Genomic DNA, 22,317 nt, shown 5'->3' on the forward strand with positions numbered 1-22,317 from the left:
GCATAGGTGATAATGATTCCATGCTGCTTATTTCCCAAAAGTTGAAGTTTTCTATTCACAGTGGGTATTAGAAGAAAAAAAAGATTTACAAGAGCAATTACATGAGGATGCATTTGGTCAAAGCAAGCCAGAAAAGCAAAGTAGATAGAAATAGGAAGTTAAATAAAAAGCATTTTTCCAGATTAAGAGTTGGACAAAATTAATTATGAACCCCTACATTTAATCAAGCTGAAGCCTTATGAGGACTAGACATTCATGGAAGGTAAAAAAGCAAAGCAGAGCTGATTAAACACAAGAAATTGAGGGAGAAGAGAGAAATTACATGAGGATACTCATGCTATTTTCCATACCTGCAGAGTCAATTCAAAGATCTGTAATGTTCATTTATGTGAGAGAAAAAAAAACACAGAAACAAAAATTAAATTCTTTAATTTATTATCAAACTAATAAGCATCTGAAAAAAATACAGATGCCAGTATTTTAAATGTCAGGATTTTGCTCTCTCTAAATCAAACCAACCTGATATGCTGGCAACGCTTTACTGTAATACACTAAAACATACTATTTCTTGCAACCTTACTAACAAAACCAAAATTAAAATATATGCCAAGACTCATGGTAGCAAAATACTATTTCAGTCAAAGTCGATTAATTCAATACTCTGGATTTCTTCTAATACTTGAGTACATGATTGTATAAAATGTGATATTCAACAATGAAACCCACAGATTGCCACAAATAGATTTACATTTGGATATTTACTACATAAATACAATAAACTAAAATATACACAGTCACTACATGTGGTTTTACCTACCCCATATTGTCTGGGTTCTCCTGAAGTTTGAGATTTTCCTGACAGTTTTAACTGCTCTTCTAGTTTCTGAATTTCTTGCTGAAACTCATCACGTTCATGTTCTCGCTCTATAGCTTGCTCCTATTGACAAAGTAAGGTGAACAATTTTTTCCTTTTTATTATGAGGAACGTGATATTTGCATTTACCTTTTCTAGAACTTCCCTTTGCATGGCAGTTCTAGAAGCCAGGTACAGATTTATAGGACAGTGGGAAATAATTATTTCAATTTTCTGAACAAATGAGCACTAGAAACTTGCAAAGAAAAAGCTATTCTAGATACTCCTTTACATCAGAAAACTTTTTAAAATGATCACCCATCCTTGGTTTTACAAGGAGAAACACAAAGGTTTTATTTCTGATAAAACCAAAACTATCCTGGAAGACTGGTCACAAAATAGGAGGAAGTGTTTTTCCTCTCAAAAGCTGCAGGAATTCGGTGTTGAGCTTGCTTACATTCATGAACTGACGTTGATTTCTAAGCTGTTTTTCAAGAACTTGAATTTGCTGCCTTAGATCAGTAACCTCCAATGACTTCTTTGCCAACATCTGATTTTGATGCATCTGTTCTTCGAGTTCCACTTCCAAAACCTTCATTTGAGAGCGCAAGCTAGAATGGTCTTTCTCTGCCTGGCACTGCAGTTCTAATTTCTCTTTTGCTAAAAATTCTACTTCTTTTAGTAAACCTAAAAACACACAGAAGCATAACAGAATATATCAGTCCAGAAATATGCAAATCAAGTGATGTTTAAAATAGATTATATGCATATAATACACACACAGCTGCAACATGCATCAGCTCCAAAGGGGAAATTTCAAATAGGTAAAGGAGACACACCAAACTACCCCACTGTGTCTTTGAAAAGCTATGAGGGCATGTGAAGTGAGGTAAGTGCGATTGGATGCAGACAAATCAGAAGTGCTGCTATGGTTCAATCAGCATACCCTATAACTTGTAGGTATGAAAGAGCAGTTAACAGACCTACCATATCCTGGGAGATCATCTAGGTTATGACAATCTTGTGACCCCACTCAAATGAAGAAAAGCCACTTATGTGGCCCATTCACTAGGCTAGGTTGCCCCTTGCTGGAATATTCTATATGAAGGATCCAAACTAAGATCCCAATATAAAGGCGGTTTGAAAACATCAAATTAATTCTAACACTTACCTGGTTAAAAGTAACAAGAACATACAGATGGAAGTCAGAAGATCTAACTTTTAAATGTATGACGCTTAAAGGAGGATGGTGAAAGAACTATTATTCTGCCTTAAAATGTGCAATTTGTATCATCATTATTCATGGAAAAAGCTTTTCATTACCAACATTTAGAAATTCATTGAGGCAAGAGTGTTCAGAAGACAGTGTTTTGTCAGACTCTTTCAGCTGTTTTCAGATTGTAAGTTCCCACAATAACAGTTGTGAAATAGAATTAAACGAATAGCAGGCAAATTTTCAGTCATCAAATATCAGATTCATACTTCTCAAGGAAGAGTTTGAAAAAAATGCGTTTAACGCTAGGGATATGAAAGTTTAACCAGTAAGCATTACCCCTTAGCAGGCGATGCTTATTGGTTCCAATTAACTGGTGGGGCAGGAGCAACTCCCTACCTGTCATATGCAGAGGATGCTCCAGCTTCGCAAGGCCTGCTGCAAACAGGGCCGCTCCAACTTGGCTGGAGCAGCCTGTCTGCGGCAGGGGGATGCCCCTCCAGCCCAGCCAGGATGGAGAATGCCCCCACCCCTCGCCTGTTCCTCTTCAGCTGGGTTACTGGCTAAACATGATGTTTATCTGGCTAAACAATTCAACTGGATTTTACATCCCTGAGTAACACAACCAAATTGTAAGCAACAATGGAAAATTAACTATATATTTCAACTGATGACTAGGTGAGATTTCAATGATGTTTCATTAGCAAGTTTATTTGCAGACTTCTTGGCTCATCCAAAAATAAGAATAGAAAGCATTTAAGTTAAATCTAGTATGATTTTATCCATATACACAGCACTACAGACAATTAACTCCAAACAAGAGGAACAGTACTATTTTGAAGTTTTTAAAAATTAATGTGTTAAATTAGAAAAAAAAATTATGAGAAACATTTATACTCCTAGTATAATTAACTTGTTAGAATTTTAACTGTTAACTTCTACAATAGCTAACTAGATGGAGAATCTCAAAACCCAGTTCTCTTTACTCATCTTAGCCATACTCTCAATCATTCAACAAGATGAGATTTAAGGACCAAGTCCTATCAGGCAAGTGAGAGTAAGTCAAGACTGCAAACAACTAAGATTAAAAAATAAAAGTCCAGCAGCAGAGAGTCTCGGTGCTTAGGTTAACATGGTATATGCTAAAAATCGCTATGTGAAGGCTCCTGCTCCGGGCTCTGAAACTTGGTATGGAAGGTGGGCTTTAGAGGCAAGGGGGAACCCTACACAGCTACTTTTAGCACCATAGTGCAAACCCACATCTGTAGACCTAGTCTCGGAGATCCACTGCTGCCAGGTTTTTCACTGCAGTGCAGATTAATCCAAAGTGCAGCAGCATTTGAGTGAGAGCTGGAAGACACATGTGGGAGCTGGGCGAACAAAAGGAATAAAGCTGCAGCAGTTGAAGAGGCAGCTCAACACTGCCCTCTCCCTATACCTTGGACTGTGATCTGGCCAGTTCATCCCAGCTCATGTTCTTCCCTCACAAGGCTAGCATGCATAAGTATCCACAGCAATACTTGTGGGGTTTCTCAAAAGATAAGCATTTCTCCTCTTCATTTATTATATGTGTACTGCACACACAAACACGTATTAAAAGAGTTATGGCTACATTTTCTAGAGAGCTCAAAATTTCTCATTTGTATATTAAAGCAAAACATTTGTTTGCGTCTATTTTAGCATTAGACTTCCAATAGTCATTTAAAACCACTAATCTCTCTTATTATTTCTATTCATTCCTTCTTCTAAGAGTCCTGTTCTCTTTCCTATCATTCCCACCATTTCCTTTCAAATTCATTTTTTGCTCCTCTATCAATTTCCACTGAATTTGTCCTTCCCTTTAGTCCATTCTTACCTTGCTCCTCTCCTCCTTTTCAGTGTTATTCTAGCTCCATTCTCCTCCCACAGTCCTCCTTCCAGTTCCTTCAGCTCTCTTTCACTTACCATCCATAGATTCTGCACTTGGAATCGCAACAGTTTTTAAAATGCACTTACCTTCTAGGAAATCAGTGCCAACACTATTAAAATCTCCAACCATATCCAGTATGTAAAATATTTTTGTCTATTCAAAAACAACAATTTTGGTTGCTTATGATTACACTGCAGAATTTAAGACTGACATCAGCAGAATGATATCATTAAATAATCAATTAACTTTTTTACATAATTTCAGTTTTGTGAGTCTTTTAAAATATGAAAGTAATGCCTTAAACTTGCCCACATTATTAATTATGTGGCAGATGTATTACTAATCATTTTTAGCATAATTCTGAAATACTGTTCCTCTTTGTTAGATTAAATTCAAAGTCGTTAATTCACATAATTTCTCGTAAAGTCACACTGTTACGAACCTGGATCTTCCCTTTGTGCTACATTAGCAACAGGAACTCCTATGAATAGGAACACATACAAGACAAAAATAGGGCAACTTTTTGATCCATTCCACCTTCCAGATCACTAATGAGTTTAACACAGAGCAGGGATCATGCCAAACTTACGTACATTCCAAAAGGTAACCTGCCTCAATTTGGATGTCAAGTTGCTAATCATATAGGGTGAAAGATGATACATAGGGTGAAAGATGATAGCTAAACTATCAGATACCTCCTCTATCAGCTCCTTGAATATTCTAGGATGCATTTCATCAGGCCCTGGTGACTTGAATACATCTAACTCTAAGTAATTTTTAACTTTTTTTTATTTCAACTTCTAATCCTACCCCATTTCCACTAGCATCCACTATATTAGACATCCCATCAGCATCCATGTTATTGATGAAAACTGAAACAAACAAGTCATTAAGCACCTCTGCCATTTCCAAGTCTCTCTTACTGTTTCTCCGTAATCATTGAGCAATGGGCCTATCCTGTCCTTGGTCGTCTTCTTGCTCCTAATATACTTGTAGAACATCTTCTTGTTAAATCTAGCTAGAGGCATAACAGGTAACTCATGTGACTTTCTAATCTTGCCCCTCCATACTGGCATTGTTTGCTTATATTCATCTTTCTATTTATCATAATAGCAGCAACATCTCATTACTGAAACATAAGTGTGACATTTGAGTTTATTTCTTTTTAGCATTAACTGGGAGTCCCTGTTCTACCTCTCCAAAAACAATATCAAAAAATGCTATCACAGCATTTCTTACCAGCTTCTGCTTCTCCTACATTGGCAGCCAGCACTTTCTTTTGACTTATTAGCATAGCCCGCTCCTCACAGAGTATTGCTTGCTCCTGGGTTAGCTCTTGAAACCGTTCCTGTAAAGTCTCTAGTTCCACAATAAGACGACGTTCAGACTCTTCTTTCAGGCTCAGTGTTTCTTCTAAGGCTGCTTTCTCAGCTACATAGCCTTCAATGATACCTAAAACCCAAAAGACATAAGGAAACTAAAAAGAATGGACACCTAAGTTCTTTTATAAAATACTATCAACTAATTACTGAAATTATCACAAAGAGGAATAAATTGTTTAAGTTCATTTACTGTATCTCAGTTTAAAAACAGAAAATAACCTATAACATACTATGGGCTTTTTAAGCTGTTTCACAGCCTGTTTGCAGGAAAACAAAATAATTCAAATAGGAGCTTATGACAGAAGAGAGTATGACTTCTCAGCATATGAATTGATTATACATACAAGCTTTTTTTTTTTTTTTTTTAAAGGTTTTCTTTGAGCTATTGGACGGGTCCAAGTTGTGCCAGAGATACATAAGAGCACAGATTTATGAAAGAAATCCCTTAAAGAACATATATTTTTAATATATACAAACTAAAATTTAGATAAATACATCTGTTACATGTGAACTTTAAATCCACTATAAACCTATGCTACGCTGCCCCTTGAATAATCTGTGCAGCTCAGTTGGAAAAAAGCATAGAGAAGACTAGAAAAACAATTAGAGAGCTATGGAACAGATTCCCTATGAAGACAGAGTAAAAAGATCTGGGACTGTTCAGCTTGGAACAGAGAACTGAGGGGGATATGACAGATGTTTAGAAATCAAGGATGATGTGAAGAAAGTGAATAGGGAAGTGTTACTCACCATCCACAGAACACAAGAACCAGCGGCCACCTTATGAAATTAATAGGCAGCAGGTTTAAAACCAATATAAAGGAAGTATATCTTCATACATCACACAAACTGTAGAGCTCATTGTCAGGGGATGTTGTAAAGGCCAAAAGTACGAATGGATTAAAAAAACAATTAGGTATGTTCATGGAACATAGGTCCATCTAATGCACTTTGCCAAGAAGTCAGGGATACAATCCCATGCTCTGGGCGACGCTAAAACTCATGCTACACAATGTGACAGGACAACAGGGCATGAATCACTTGGTAAGTTGCTCTGTTCAGTTCACTCCATCTGACACATTTGGCACCAGTCTGTTGAAAATCAGAATACTGGCCTGAACCGAGTATGGCCATGTTTATGTTCTTACCTGTCAAATTTACCATGTACAAGGAACAATAAAGTTTTCAAAATGAGTATCATATTTGTTCATAAAATCATAAAGACTCTTTTTGGTCATTAGTCTTATTCCTTTTCAGGAGGATTTTCTGTAGAAAACATGCTCATCAAGTTGTGACCAAATGTTCAAGCACTGCCTGTCGGTGAATACCATACTGCCATAAAACATTTTCTCCTGTTTTAAATATATTTGGACAAGAGCTTAGAGCTCCAATATGAGCACTTAAAATAGATATTTAAATCTGAAATTCCAATTTAAATACGTTTTCATGTCTTATTCATAACAGTTCTTCCCCCTCCTGTTTATAGCACCCTTGCATGTAGCTGTGACAACCACCACCACTTCTCTACATAGCTTCTCTTCCTCACTCCCCAAAGACAAGAACTCAGTCCTTCTGTTCATCAATTTCCCCATGTATAAAAAGGGCATAATATTTGCCTACAAAGGCTGATATTAAGCTTAATTAGGTAATGTTTCTGATTGCATTAAGCACAAAGCACAATACAAAAAACAACATTATTATTAAATAATTTTTTGACAAGGAATGACATTTTTTTGGTGCAACCATCAGTCTTTTATACCTATGATAGCTTCTTTTCCCCCCAAGTACGACAGCTGGTCTGGGCAAGGAGTGACAATGAGCTTCCACTGAGATCTCATCCTCATCACTGGAGTGACAAGGGGCAGTGCCTCAGGATATAGAAGGCCAACTAAATCATGGTGCTAACAGTGCCATCAGAACCAAACAATGGCATTCCAGGCATAGATGCCACAAGTCGATCAGTATGTCTGGTAAATTGCTGTCACTCCAGAAACGTTGGTACAAGCAGCATAAAGAGGGTTGGAAGCTGTGTCTACACCAACGGTGCCGTGAGCTTGTTGCTGTTTAGGTGGCACCACAGAGCTGTTTGATGCTGGGGTAGGCTGTGATTTTTTTTAGCACCAGAGGAGCCATCTTAGCTTTCATCTGAGAGCTGGTCTGAGAGCTTGATCACACCAAGTCTTTCGCTCCTTGGGTCGTCTCAGCGCCCGAAGGACCAGGTGCCTCATGGTCCGGTGCTCAAGTCTAGGTGCCATCAGTATTGGGGCAGATTTTGATACTGGAGCTCACTTTCTGCGACGCAAATCACTCCAAAAGGAGGAACGTTTGCATTTTTTTTGAGCCTGTGGGCGATGCAGGGTCTCTCATGGTCAATTCTGAGGTGGGTCCCTTGTCTGAGATAACTGTGAGAGATGGTTGGCGTGGGAGAGTTATATGCTCAGGGTAAGAGGCATGGTGGAGCGATTCTCCATGAGCATCAGTTTTAGTTGTAATTCCCTGGCCTTTCTGGACATGAGCTTTTTATAATGGGAACACTTCTGATCAGTTTCCCCCACCCCCCCAACACATTGTGAGTGTCCATCAGAGACTGGAGTGGACAGTCTGCAAGTTAAACAACTTTTAAAGCCAGGGGAACCAAGTATGGCCAAGTGGCCCTCCAATAACCAGCAAAGTGGCTGAGGAGAAAATAGAAGCTTTTGGAGGGTTGGAGGGCAATGGGGTGGGCCCCAGAGGGCCAAAGCAAAATAAAAGAGTGCACACTAAGCAAAAACAGGCGTTGAAGAATTTTTCTGAGGGTGCTGCTGTTGTTTCAACTGAAGCTAAAAGGTGGTGGAGAAGGAACTGAGGGGATGGTTGGCTGCACATGCGGGATAACTGCTTGGAACAGCACAAGCTGGTTGCCCTGTGTGCACAGCCTTACCGAGGCACAGAAGTGCTCAGACACCTTGAAGAACGAAGCATCTCTTCTTCCCAAATGATATAAACTTCTGACATTTTTAGCATAAACAACATGCCACTAGTGCAGTACTAAGCACTGGGCCCATTCCAGGTCACAGGCAAGTGTAATTTTGATGGTGGCGAGCAGTGTTCCCTCTAAGTTGTGCACTTGTGAGGCTGCTCGGGAGAGATTCAAATGCAGCGCAGGGCCTGCAGCTAGGTTGTTTTTTGTTAATTTCTACTGGTGATACATATGCACACAGGATGGAAAAAATCCACACATGGATGGAAAAGATTACAGGGAACATTGGGGGGAGGCAAGTACCACGTCTGAGGTGAGAAAGAAGATGCATCTCTTTCAAATGACACAGGAATTTAGAATGACCAAGTGGGCAGGTATATGTGTATTATTAATGCAAAGGTATTGCCTTCAAATATTTTTTGTTGTAATATATAAATAGCATCTGAAATGTTTCCATTTCTATTTCATTTCCTTACCTTCTGCTTTGTGAAGCTCCAGTGCTAAGTGATTCTTTGCTTCACTTTCCTCATTTAGACACTCCATTAGCTCGTGCTGTTGACTAACTACTTGGGCAGTTTCCTGATTTCTACGGCTGAATTCTTCCTCAAAGTGAGCGTGAATTTCATGTGTTTTCTCCAACTTAAAAAAAAAAGTGCATCACAGCATAAAACACTAATCTGAACTCTTACAAGAAGGGGACTCATTTGACATATTTATCAAGTGCTTCGGCTACATAGTCCTAACATGTTTTAATACAGGACTTTGTTTTAACATATTAATACCCAACTGTTTTGCAGCAATAACAACAAAAGTAGGTCTTTTCAAACAACCACCTAACTGCAAAATGCATGTTTTGATCCCATTCACACTGAAGTCAAAGCTAACTTCGCTATTGGCTAGCAGCTGAGTCCTAAGTTTCCCTTTAGAGAAGGGGTGGGCAAGAGGCTGCCAGTGGGCCGGATCCAAACTGCAGCTCACTTGCTGGGATCGTTAGGCAGAGATCAGCTCACGTTTTAGAAAGCCAGCTGTTCTCCACTCCAGACTGCTGGGGAGGGAGGAAGGAGACTTCTCATGTTGTTTCCCATCCCCTCCCCCCCAAAAAAATCGCTTAGCTCCCACTGGCCAATCTCTGTTTCCAGCCAATAGGAGCCAAGAATTTTTTCTGGGAACAGAGGCAGTGTAGGAAGCCTTCTCTCTCATGCCCCAGCACGGACACGTGGAACAGCAAGTAACCTCCACCCAGAGCCTGCCTCTGGTACCCTAGCCCCTCCCTTCCCCAACCCTCTGCCCCCTCCTGCACCAATACCCACTCCCAGGTATGGCACCCCAATCTCCTGCCCCAGATCACAAGCCCCTCCTAACCTAGGTCACATCCCAAAATCCTGCATCCCAGTCCACTGCCCTAGGTCACAACTAGCTACTTCACCCAAACTCCCTCCCAGATTCCATTCTCCCTCCTGCACCCCAGTTCCTTACCCCAAGCTCCCTTCTGCACCCAACCTCCATCCCAAACCCTGCACCTCCTCCATTAATATCTTGGAAGAGTATGGTCCTCAACCAGTTTCCAAAATCTTGGAGTGGCCCCCCCATCAAAAAATATTGCCCACCCCTGTTCTGGAGATTGACAATATCGTGAAACACATGAAGGATCTTTCTGCTTGCAGTGCTTAACTCAATAACTGCAACACCTACAGTTTCATCTTTCAGCTATGCACTAGTTTGCATTGTACAAGACTTCCCACCCCTTTTCGCAGTGTGTAAGCTATGCAAAGTCTATAAGTAAGTATGGGGTTAGCAGGGATTTTTGTGACCTTTTATTACTACCCTTTATCCCTTTCTTAAAAAGTCTCTGGGATGACAGTTTTCCTCAGTAGAACTGCCCCTCCCTCCCCCGGTCAGTCCTCATTGTTTTATGCAGGAAGGTCACTTCAGAGGCCCTGAAAGCCTTGAGGGTTTTGCTTCAACTACTAACAACCAGACAATCTTAATTCAGATCTGGAAAAAGGGAGGGGATACATGTCTATTACACAGTTGAGTTAAAGTTCCAGTTTAAACCGTGCCATTGCAACTGACATCTTGTTTTATTATTACAGGCAGCTCATAAAATACAGATGATATGTAATCTAGTTCAGGTCCAAAATACGGTAGAATCTCAGATTTCTAAACACCTTGGGAATGGAGGTTATTCGTAAGAATAAATATTATGGTTGTTCTTTCAAATTTTACAACTAAGCACTGACTTAATGCAGCTTTGAAATTTTACTGTTCACAAAAAAAAATGCAGCTTTCAACCCCCTTGGTTTAAATGAAGCAAGCACAGAAACAGTTTCATTATCCTGTCAAATTTTTTTTTAATCTTCCCCTTTTTTAATATAATGTTTAACACAGTACTGTGCTGTAGAGTGCTTTTTTCCCCTCTCTTTCTTTAGGGGCAGGACTATCAATGCAGCAAAAGGAAGATGTGTACAGATTTCTTATTGGGAATGGGAGCTGTGTACATAGGTTTTCAGGCACCTCCCCAACAACCCCATTCTACAAAGTGCAAATGCCTTAATGCCAAATAATGTCAACATGTCAGAGCATCAGACCTCAACTGGCTATGACAATATGTAGCTAAAGGTTGAAATCTAGTTTTACTTGTTTAGTTGATTCTGTAACCAGCTCTAGAAGTTTCTCCACAGCAGTGCGCAAACGGTGACAGATTTTCAGGATCATCTCTTCATTCTCAAATGCCAGGTCTGGGCTTGCAAAAACACTCTCACATAAGTGCTGACTCAGGTCAGACCCTTCGTCAGTCACTGCAGATACCTGGTTGTGTTCTGTGAGAGTTTCATCAAGCAGGTCACCTACCAAAAAATAAAAAGAATTAGAAAAAAGAAATATTCCAGAAACAGCTACTCATTACACAACTAAGTGACATGAACATATACAAAAATAACACCACCGCTGCGTAGGACTGAGCAATGTTTAATTAACAGAAAAACATTTCACCTTAAAGAAACTGTTTAATACTTAAAAACTGACATGCCCCTTCATAGAATTTGGATATATTTTTGTAAGCTATGGAACTACTTTGAGATGTCTGAAGACAAGTTACACTTACATTCATGTTGACCAGTTACATATGACAATCTGTTATATCTTAACAGAAGGCCATGTGGCTAGCATGAAGTTGCTACCAAGTCCATTCATTGTGCCAGTTGTGGCTCACAAAGCTATAAGAGAAAAATGGTCGTCTCCTATTTGGAGGTTGACAAGGACACATTATAATGGTTTGATGAACACACAGTGGAATTGTCTTGACTACAGCATAGCATCTTCCTGGTCAAGAAGATTAAAGCACAATATTGACAGAGTCCAAACATAAGTATGGAGAAAACCTTTCAGAAAACACTGCAATACTAAATACCCATGTCTACAGCCTTGGCTATATGATATGAAATTAACATTATCTTTAAAAAATAACTATACCCAGATTGACACTCACTTTTTTCTAGGTCATGCTTCTCTCTGGCTTTGAAATGTTGTATGAATCCCACTTCTTCCATCATGCTGCGACTTTCTCTAGAATCTCCAGATGCCAGACTATCATCATCAAGACAGAGACCAATTTTCTTACAGATAAGGTCTTCTACAGCTAACGTGGTCTTTACTATTTCCATAAATAATTTCAAAACTCGCTGATAGGATTCCTGCAGTTTTTTCCTAGAATAGAAATACCATGCAATACCAAGTACAGGATATGTGAAATAGAAGAGGCACCTAAATCTTGGTAACACTTTGCCTCTCTGCAGGTTTGAGTGATTGTGGCACAGCATTTTATCAATATTTAAGTGTCTCTTCTAGTAAGGATGCCACTTGGCAACTATTTTTACTATCAAACTCCCAAATGGATAACTAATTGCTAAATTAGACCTTGTTAAAATCAGACCTTAAGACACTGTCTCTTCATTGCTCTATTGGAATGCTAAACAATTGCTATCTCCCAACAACAAAAACATCTGTAAAATATTGATTTGTTATTACAAGTGCCTTATACCATTCATACATATTAGACAAGTTTTGCAAATAAATTGAAGGTTTCATGCCATCACAAACTGAATTTTTAGGGATTACTGAGGGAAGAGACATCTTGATGTTTACTAAGCTTCTCCACACAAAACAATACCAATATAATGAAAGTTCCTTCCATAAAATAAAGGCAAGAAATTGAGTTTTCACTGGTATGTCGCATTAAAGCTTATCCTGCCGAATAATTCTTTAGCTCTGGAAAACACATGCCAATCAAATCTAGTTGTTCTTCTGCTCTCTCTCCTCTCCCACAGAGTTATGCCCTCGGTCCCTCTTAACTCTCACCTCTGAGGACATCATGTGCTCCCACAATCTCAGCTTCTGTGGGTCTAAGAAGATGACTCATTTCTACCTTTTCCCTCCTAATCTCCCATCCACATGGAAATATTTCCCCCAATGTCAACTCCTGTATGAGCCACTGTCCTCTCAAAAATTAACAGACCTTCCTCCACCTCTCTCCATCACCATCTGCAGCTAAGAGCAGAGAGCTGGTTAGTCTGTACTACACTCAGCCTTCTCTTGCACCACATACAGTTTTAAGCATTATCTTGCTTTTTTTTCCCCCCGCCTCTGCCTTAAAACCATGCTTTCCTTCTCCATTCTTGGCCACCCTTGTCTAATACACCCTTCTCATGACTGGCCTAACTTTAATTCTTAACCTATGAAGAAATTAGAGTTCTAAAAACTCTTTCACTCCTACAGTAGTGGCCACTTTACTCCAGCCTTCAAACTGTTTCAATGGCTTCCGCTTGTCTTCTGTATTATATTTTTCTCACCTTTGTGGCATGGCACAATTCCATTTTTGTTTCTCCCATTTCCTCCTACTCCCCATGTTGTTTCCTGTACTTCAACATACCCTTCTTTGTATCTTTATCTGACTCTCCTCTTAGCACCTTCACTTCAATTCCATTCCATGCACCAAGATATCCATTACTTTATTTCTGCACTAACTGATGTCCTTTTCCTCACTCAGACGTCTCTGAAACACTTCCCCCGTCCCCACACACACATTCTACTACAGAAAAGTTTTCAACTAACGAATCAAGTACCCAATACATATTTATATATTTGGAAAATTAAAGTCTACAGCTTCTGTTTTGGTATACCAGCCTCTGCATCGTCACATTTTAACTATATGGTCTGCCTGTTTTCATTATAAGCCATTTGGGACAATGCTACATCCTTCTTTGTTGCATAGTCCCAGAGTACATTCTTGGCGAACAGGTAATAGTCACCATCATGTGCGACATTTCAAATATCAACTAAAACGCTTATAAGGCAAATCAACATCAGTTACAGTAACCCCTGAGAAAGAGGCAAATGAACAGATTATGAACAGCATAGTAAAATGAATTGCAGTAATTCCGATCTAAAGTTTTCAAAAGATATAAATATTAAATTCAAAATACCTTTGATCAAACAGGCCATATTTAAAACCATGCCTGTAACTGGCATGTGGGATAAACATGATCATTTCCAACACTGGCGTATTTGTAAAGATTAGTGTTGGAAACATACTGGGAAAAGAAACTTTACACCATACAGAGATTTTCCAGAGATCATCTACCATGAGATAAGGACTATCCATTACTCTCATTTCAATAATCCATATGATTTTTCCACTACAGCGTCTATTTTCAATTACTTCTCAATTCCAATTGTTACTGATATTCTGATGTATCCAGAGGTAAGCTGAACAAATCTAACCAGCTCTTTCATCAGACTCCAGAAAAACCCTCAGATAATGAACAAATACCACAGTTGGTGAAGTAGATGCCAGAAGAGCAATGTTCATTTTCAAGGTATCCTAAATTTTTAGCTTGTAAAGGCTAACAGCAATTTGGATATGCTTCAATGAAAGCAAAAACATTGTCATTTTCTTATACATTTAATTTGGCTTACTTACCATTTTGTTTACCAGAAAATAAACAGATACAATACTTTGCATGCTATATATCCCAAAATGAACTCACCTTTCATTCTGGGACAGTTCAATATCAGATCTCAACATAGCTACCAAGTTCTCTCCTTCTTGGTTTTCTCTGTCTCTTCGCTGTAGGAGGGTCTCTAGCTCTGAGTTAGTCACCTCCAACTCATGATTTAAAGATTCCACTTTATTTTCCAGCTGTGGGAAACCAAACAAAAAGGCAAGGGGATAAAAAGCCAGTAATTTTTTAATCAAACTTGTATATTTTATTAAGTGATTTTATTCTGAAATCTTATTGGCAATACAGAGAAGCGCTGGAGGACTGCATTCTACTTTTGATTCTAGTAGCACAAAAGTTGGAGGACAGAAAAAAGACAAACAATGTCAGTTAAAACTGTTTTGCTCTCCTAGGGTATGGCTACACTAGCCACCCTAGTTCGAACTAGGGTGGCTAATGTAGTCATTCGAACTTGCAAATGAAGCCTGGGACTAAAATATGCATTTCTGCAGGCATCAGGTGATGGACGCTCTCGTTGACCGCAGATGACCATTTGGAGCAGCGGAAAGCAGCATGGACTGGGACCACGGTTCCCATCGCTCCAATTGGCACAGAATGCTGATCCGCCAACGAAAGCTGCCATCACTCAATACTGTGGAGGCGCAGGTAAATATAGAGGTGGGAGCCAACCAGGGATTAATCCTGTGAACCGAATCCATCCTGCTGGCTGGAATTTGCCCACACTGATATAAAGTATTCAAACTGAACTGTTTTGACGTCAAACCAGGCATCTTGCATTTGCATACAAGTTTCTTCAAGAAATTGTTCCCAGTTTTGTTTCAAAAGTCACAAATGTAGCTTATTTTGATCTAACACTACTAAAAGTGAAACGTAATAAGTTAGTATTTAAGAGAATGAAAGCTTAGTTTTTAAGAGAGGACTATAGAGTTTATAGCAGAGGCAATGTGTTTAAAAGTCAAAACATCAGCCAGCATTGTCGCTCACAGGTATGTCTGAACCTTTTTTCATGGTACCCTGATGCCCCAAATTTCTTTGCCAAGCCATCACTGCTAAATCCCTCCTAAACCTAACCCATCTCACCTGCAAGAAACAAAGGAGAGGACAGACAAGCAAACACATAGAATCACCAATATATACACATGCCTTAAGAGTAATTATTGTTACCCTTGTCTGTCCCTTCCTCTCCCTTGTCTAACACCCTCACTTCAACACAAGGATGTCCCTTCTATGCAAGACATATCTGGTACATTTGCCTAAATACCAAAAAATCATTCAAATATTGAAACAATCACTGAAAATAACTGGGACGATAGGTTCCCTTCGAAGCAGCCTCAACCATGCTATGTCACAAGGTTTTCTTCACTGAGGTGCAATGCTATTCCCATAACATACTAGCATACAGAAGAAGCTAACAATGCCTTAAAAATAGTTATAAATCAATGACTGCACCAAAATGACAGCCCTTGTATAGACTCATGGGAGGGGAAGCTATGTTTAAAACAGGAGACAAGAAAAGTGCAATTAAAATCTAAGCTTCAGTATTCCACATACCTGGATGATTTTATTTATCTTTTCCTGGATCTGTACTGATAATTCCTCTCTCTCCTTTTGGAAACAGTCTTGTGCCTTTTCTGTCTCTTGTATCAACACCTGCTCCTTGCTGTGCAAGTCAGTCTTCCTTTCAACTTCAAATTCCTCCTGAATTTAAAAAAAATGTTTTAAAAAAATTCCCAGACGAGCTGACCAAAAATAATTCACAGAAATTTAACTAAGTATTACCAAGAAGCGCAGCACTTTAGAGAATATGTACATAGATGGAAGCATTACCTAGATGTGTAAAAACAAAAGTTCCTATACTGTTTTCAATAAACTCACACAATGAAGTATTGGTACTGGTGAGAATATAATGTTAAGTTCCTTAGTAAGATCTGAGATATGGTAACAGCATAAAGACTAGTGCATCTCTAAACATGAGGCACTGAAGTATCTACATATAGGACACTACTGTTCCTGCATGTAGCATTCAAAGGATCAACACTGTTCCTTACTGTTGTTCATTAGAGAATCTTGTCCCCAAATGAAGTACTTCCCAGAAAGATTATAAAAATATCAGAAATGTTTATCTGGAGTAGCTATCAATACAAACATAGTGCTTTCTAGAGAGCATATTGGGAATGACAACACAATATTATAATTCCATAGGGAGATTTACCCACATGCTTCTAACAGTAGCTAGTGAGAGAACTCATTAAATCAAAGGATCCAGCAGAAACATATGCAGAGAAGTATCTTTTGAAACTACTAAAATTATAGAGATAATAGATTTTAAAAATCCACTAACTCTCTTCAACCCAGCAGTCTCAACATTCAAAGCTCTGGAATAATGCCGATAAGCGACCCTTGAACAGAAGTATATTTGAAGGCATTTATCACATCTTGCATTTCTAAAAACATTTCTGGGGGCAGTCACCTTGGTACAAAATAATCTACCAATGACAGCGTATTAAAGGATGAGTTAGGTAGCAGTAAATTAATTTAAGTTCATTGAGAGGTTTGTAATAAGAGCAGAACAGGTCTCCCTATGGGTGCTCCATTTTTAGTCGTGCACAAGCCTCAAACACATTTGATCAGAAATTTCTGGTAGCAACGACAGTTCATTCCCCATAAGAAGATTCTATAAGGGGAGTGTTACGGAATACAATTAAATTCCTTCTCTAATACTGTGCCATAAAAGAAAAAGCCAATGCAGAAGGATGGCACCTAGTGGCCACTCATACGGACAAACATCTCAAAGAATTCCAGTTACTGTAAAAGGTAAAGAACTCCTCCCCTTTTGAATAATGCCCCCAAATCAGTCCTCCACTTCAGGTGATTCCTGGGCAGTACTGTGTAAAGGAGGTGAATATTTTGGTACCAGACTCCAACAATGCCAATGTGGCATCTTGCTCTACAGGCATGTATAGAATAGCAGATTACAAAATGATGAGGCCCAAAGCTCATGTGGCATCTTTGCATATTTCTCCAATAAGAACTTTTTTAATAGGGTCTGGGAAATAGCCTTTGATCAAGTGGAGTAATACGTAACTTGAACAGGAGGTTGAGCTTGTCGCAACAGAGAACACCAACAAAAACCCACCTGGAGAATTTTTGAGTGAAGACCAGGGCTCCTCTAACTCTCTCCACAAACAGTCTCTCACAAACACTAAAGCATTTAGTGCTTTCCAGATAAAAGGCAAATGCCCTTCCAACATCTGAAGTGTGAAGAAAGGCTTCCTCTCTAGTCTAGAGATGTTTGGGGCAGAAAACTTTGCTTTGGAAAAAGTTCAGAAAAGGGCAACCAAAATTATTAGGGGTATGGAATGACTGCCATATGAGATAAGATTCATAAAACTGTCTTTAAAAAAAGACTCACCATTAGGGCCGCGATCTCTCCTACCTGTCTGGTTGAGGTAATGGCTATCAAGAAAACCATTTTCATGGCCAAGTGCAATAACAAGGCTGTCGCCACTGGTTGTAAGGGAAGCCTAGTTAGAGCATTCAATACTAAATGCAGGTTCCACGGTTTCATTGGTGGATTGATATCTGGATAAACGGCCTGCAGGCCCTTTAAGAACCTCTTAGTGAGTGGATGAGCAAATATGGACGAGTCGTTTATCCTGGGGTGTAACATAGCAATGCATGAAAGGTCAACTTTAATAGGGCTTATTGAGAGTCTCGCTTTTTTAAGGTGCAGAAGATAGTTAAGGATGGTAGGTAAGGGGGATGTTGAAGTAACCAGCTGGTGACAAGCACACCGCATCGAGAATCTTTTCCATTTCCGAAAGTAAGTTTTGCAGGTGTTCTGTGCCCTACTGTGTAGAAGGACCGTTTGTTGCTCTGAGCAGGTCAACTCTAAGTCAGAGAACCATCCAGGAGCCACTCCTTCAGGTGTAGCGAGTGGAGGTTCGGGTGGGCATCTTGGGAGCCCAGGTGAAGAATGAGATCCCTGATGAAAGGTAAATGGGGGCGCAGGATTTTGCCGTCAGGAGAAAAATCATCGCTAGCAAGGCCATGCTGGTGCTGTACATATGAGACGGGCCCTGTCCCTCATTTTGTGAGCCATCCTGTTCAACAGGGGAATCGGAGGAAATGCGTAGAATAGGTGGGACATCCATGTGATGAGAAAGGCACCCCCCACTGACCCTTAGCCTATTCCTGCCATGGAACAGAATAGGAGGCATTGACTGTTGAACTGCATGGCAAACAGATCTATGGAAGGGTGACCCAGTCAGTGGAAGATGTCCGCCAATATGTGCAGGTTCATTTGCCACTCATGCTTGACCTGGAGGGCTCTGCTGAGTGCATCTGCCTTTGTATTCAAGGCTTCTGAAAGATGCACTGCGGTGATAACTGTGTTGCATTTCAGACACCAGTTCCAAAGTGCTATGGCCTCTGGGCAGAGTGCTCGAGATCAGGCTCCACCCTGACGATTTATGTAAAACATTGCTGCAACATTGTCTATGTACAGTCTGACGTGTCTGTTGGCGATGAATAGGAGGAAATTGGCGCATGCATCCCTGACTGCCCGCAGTTCTAGGACGCTGATGTGCAAATTCTTGTTGGTGCTGGACCACAGGCCCTAGCAAGTATGATGGTACAGATGGGCACCCCATCCTGTACGAGATGCATCCGTCATCATGGAGACAGATGGTTCTGGTGAGTAGAAGGAGAATCCACGACACAGGTTAATTGGGCTCAGCCACCAGCAAAAGGATTTCTTTACCACCCCTGGAAGAGCAGGGGAGTTGGATAGCGGATGGACATTAGGTTTGTACACCTGTCCCAACCAGCTCTGTAAGCATCTCGTGCGCAGACAGGCATTGCCAAGTACAAAGTTGCACGCTGGCATGTGCCCCAACAGCCAAAGGCATTCGAGTGCTGTTGTGTAGGGGCTGGATCGTAAGTTATTTACTGAGGCTACGATTTTTTGAAAACAGTCTGTAGGTAGGAATGCGGTACCTGTTGTCAAATTGAGGCATACTCCTATGAACTGTATCTTTTGTGTAGAATAGAATGTCGATTTGGCTTTGTTCACCTGAAGGCCCAGGGGTCAGAATATGTGTCTTGTGACAGAGTGGCAGGAATTGTTGGGTGAGCACAACTTCAGGAGGCAGTCTAGCTAAGGAAATATGGTAACACTCTTTCCTCAGGTACGCTGTAACGACCACCAGCACTTTTAAGATGACCCTGGGGGCTGCAGAGAGTCCGAAAGGAAGCACTCTTTATTGGTAGTGTTAAGAATCTACAACAAAATGAACACACCTGTGAGCAGAGTGGATGGCAATGTGAAAATATGCACCTTGCAAGTCAAGGGACGAGAACCAGTCATCCTTTTCCAATGCCAGTAATATGGTTGTAAGCATTACCACCTTGAATTTTTGTTTCTGTACGATTTCATTGAGTGCTCAAAGATCCAGTATGGGCTTCCAACTCCCTGATCTTTTCTGTGTCAACAAGTAGTGGGAGTAGAATCCAACTCCCTGATCTTCTCTCTGTCAAGAAGTAGTGGAGTAGAATCCCTTGCCTCTAAATTGTGTAGGGACTGGTTCAATCAGTCCAATGCCTAAGAGGTGCTCCACTTCTTGTTGAAAGGGGCTCTCGTGGGGGGCGGAGAGGGGATATGGAAACAAGGGGATAAGGTAGTCTTTCTGAAGTATCTGCAGGACCCATCTATCAGAGGTTACACGTTGTCAGTTGTTGAAGAAAGGCAACAATCGGTGATGGAAGAGATTTGCTTGCAGCAATGGCGTTGGAATAGGTGAGAGGCCCTCCAGACCCTTCACCTGATGATCAAATTTGCTTGTTGGACTGCTGTGTCTGTTGAGAATTAGCAGAGGAAGGGCGACATCGTTGGTTTCTGCCTCTGTTCTGCTGCTGGTAGTCTCATCTATTTTAGTGTTATGTATTGTGACACCCTTTTACAAAGTCCCTTGGTAGCTCCCTGGGAGTTCTGCTCTTCTTGACGGATACTTGAGCACTTGAGAGACTCACGGAGCCCCCTCTGTTGTCCTGAGATTTCCCTAGAGGCAAGGGTCTCCACTTAAAGTCATTCTCATCACAGGCTAGTCCTTGGGATTCAACATTTCCTTGCTCTGCTCTGTTCCCCAGCTCTCTTCTGTGCACCTTCCAAAAACTCTCCCCCCCCGCTGCTTGGGAGGAATCCTTTTATAGGAACCCCAGAGGCCTTAATTGGCAGGAGGTGCTTAATTAACCCCAGCTGCAAGCTGCCTCCTAATTAGGCCTCTATTTTCTATCCTGGCTGCTGGGCTGTATTCAGGTGAGGCTAATTTGGAAACAAGAAAGCATTAACCCACCTCCCAATATGGCTGCCATCTAGAAGAGTTTTGCAGTTTGCAGACTGTGGTCTGTCACAGTATATGGAAGATATCAAGGTCTTGGATGAAGCTAATACCTCTTCTGGCTTTTTCTAGGTGGTTGGCTGTGGATCCCGAGAGACTGCAGAAATATTCTGCAACCATCGAAGAGCAGATCTTCTACTGTAGATTCAATCTCCCTGGGGAATGGAGTGGAGCTAAACCACAATGCCCTTGTCATTACTACCGATGTTGCTGCAGAACGTGCAGCTAAGGCAGCCTGTAATGCTGTTCTTGAAACTGTGTGGCCTTCGGATATCAATGCTATGTTTTGCTGCCTTTTAGTCTCAGGCATGTCTGCAACTAAGTCATTCAGTTTGGTGTAATTTCTATAATTGTATTTGCTCAATAAAGCTGTGCAATTTGAAATGCAAAATTGAAAAGCAGAAGACATATTTTTGCTATCACGATCAGATGGAGTAGACCGGTATTGCTGTTGCTTAGATTTTTGTTGTACAGCCTCCACCAGGAGAGAATTAGGTGCTGGGTGGGAAGGAATTCTTAACCCTTGGGTGGGACATAATATTTCTTATCAGTTCTCTTAACAGGAGAAGAGATTGACACCAGAGTTTGCCACAGCATCTTGGCTGGTTCCATTATTGCTGGATTGATTGGCAATGCTATCTTTGATGGTATTACTGAGTGAAGTATGTCTGTTAGGTCGTGTTGATTTTCCACAACCTCCTGGAGAGGAACTTTCAATTCTGCAGCTACACGTCTAAAAACGTCTTGGATATGTGTTGTGTCATCTAAAGTCGTTGAAGCTGGGGCCATAAACCCTTCCTCCGCTGGAGTGGGTCCTTTGAGCCAGGAGGAGTCACAGCCTCCTGTTGGAGTGGTTCTCCTTGTATTTGTTTAGAGTGGGAGTATTGCACTCTCTCTTCCAGCTCCGCGGTGTTTCTGGTAATATTGCCCTTTGTCCCAGTGTTGCCATTATAGGTACGGCTGAGTGGAGGTGCCCAGGGATTGCCATAATATGGAGGCATATTCCCAAATTTGGGAGAGAAGATACTCTGAGCTGTATAAGGGGAATTCTCTGGTGAAAACCCCCTAGAGAAGTCATCATCAAAGTCAAATGAAAATTTTTCCTGAGAGAGTGATCCCTGTGATGTTAACATAGGAAGAGAGCTCTCAGGTTGTAAAATTGGTGAGATACATGTGGCTGAGACTAAGTAGTCTCTGTGTTGAGTGTAGTGCCCAACAGATGTTGCCGGTGCCGTAACGGGAAGCACAGAGACTGAGATACTGAATCACGCCTCGGTGCCGAGGGCAGTTGTGGCACATAGGACACCTCTGTGGTGGAAGCGGAGGCACCTACTAACATAGCACCTACTCTTGCTGCATGGGCAAGAGTGTATCACTGCTGGATGGCGCTGCAGCCAGTGAGGAAAGCAACTTGAAGCCTGTTGCCTCAGAGCGTGATTTAGCACTTGCACGCTGTTTGCCTCCGCTGGGGGCTCCAGAGAGGACAGTGGTGTCATAGGGAGTTTATTGCTTCTCCAGGATACAGCACAGCATAGATGTCATCTGGTTACAGGGCAGGCCTAGGATGCCTCAGCCCCCCTTGAGAT

The 22,317-nt window shown here is 40.8% G+C and overlaps 1 protein-coding gene across 13 annotated transcripts in view; it reads right to left on the bottom strand.

The window, feature by feature from the left end:
- Positions 1–22,317, bottom strand: part of PCNT (pericentrin) — a 163,737-nt gene that overhangs the window by 63,851 nt on the left and 77,569 nt on the right. For 10 of the 13 annotated variants that reach the window (XM_075934141.2, XM_075934137.2, XM_075934139.2 and 7 more), the window contains 10 exons: positions 15,885–16,031; positions 14,361–14,512; positions 11,804–12,021; positions 10,954–11,162; positions 8,793–8,955; positions 5,215–5,427; positions 4,418–4,456; positions 1,311–1,540; positions 818–937; positions 351–371 (listed from right to left, as the gene is read on the bottom strand). In XM_075934141.2, the coding sequence (XP_075790256.2) occupies positions 351–371; positions 818–937; positions 1,311–1,540; positions 4,418–4,456; positions 5,215–5,427; positions 8,793–8,955; positions 10,954–11,162; positions 11,804–12,021; positions 14,361–14,512; positions 15,885–16,031 (1,512 nt within the window). The remainder of the gene's footprint in view (positions 1–350; positions 372–817; positions 938–1,310; positions 1,541–4,417; positions 4,457–5,214; positions 5,428–8,792; positions 8,956–10,953; positions 11,163–11,803; positions 12,022–14,360; positions 14,513–15,884; positions 16,032–22,317) is intronic. The other 3 variants (XM_075934140.2, XM_075934138.2, XM_075934136.2) reach the window with 2 other exon arrangements.

Source organism: Pelodiscus sinensis, chromosome 7 (assembly GCF_052426305.1).
Source record: "Pelodiscus sinensis isolate ZL-2025 chromosome 7, ASM5242630v1, whole genome shotgun sequence".
NCBI classification, from domain to species: Eukaryota; Metazoa; Chordata; order Testudines; family Trionychidae; genus Pelodiscus; species Pelodiscus sinensis.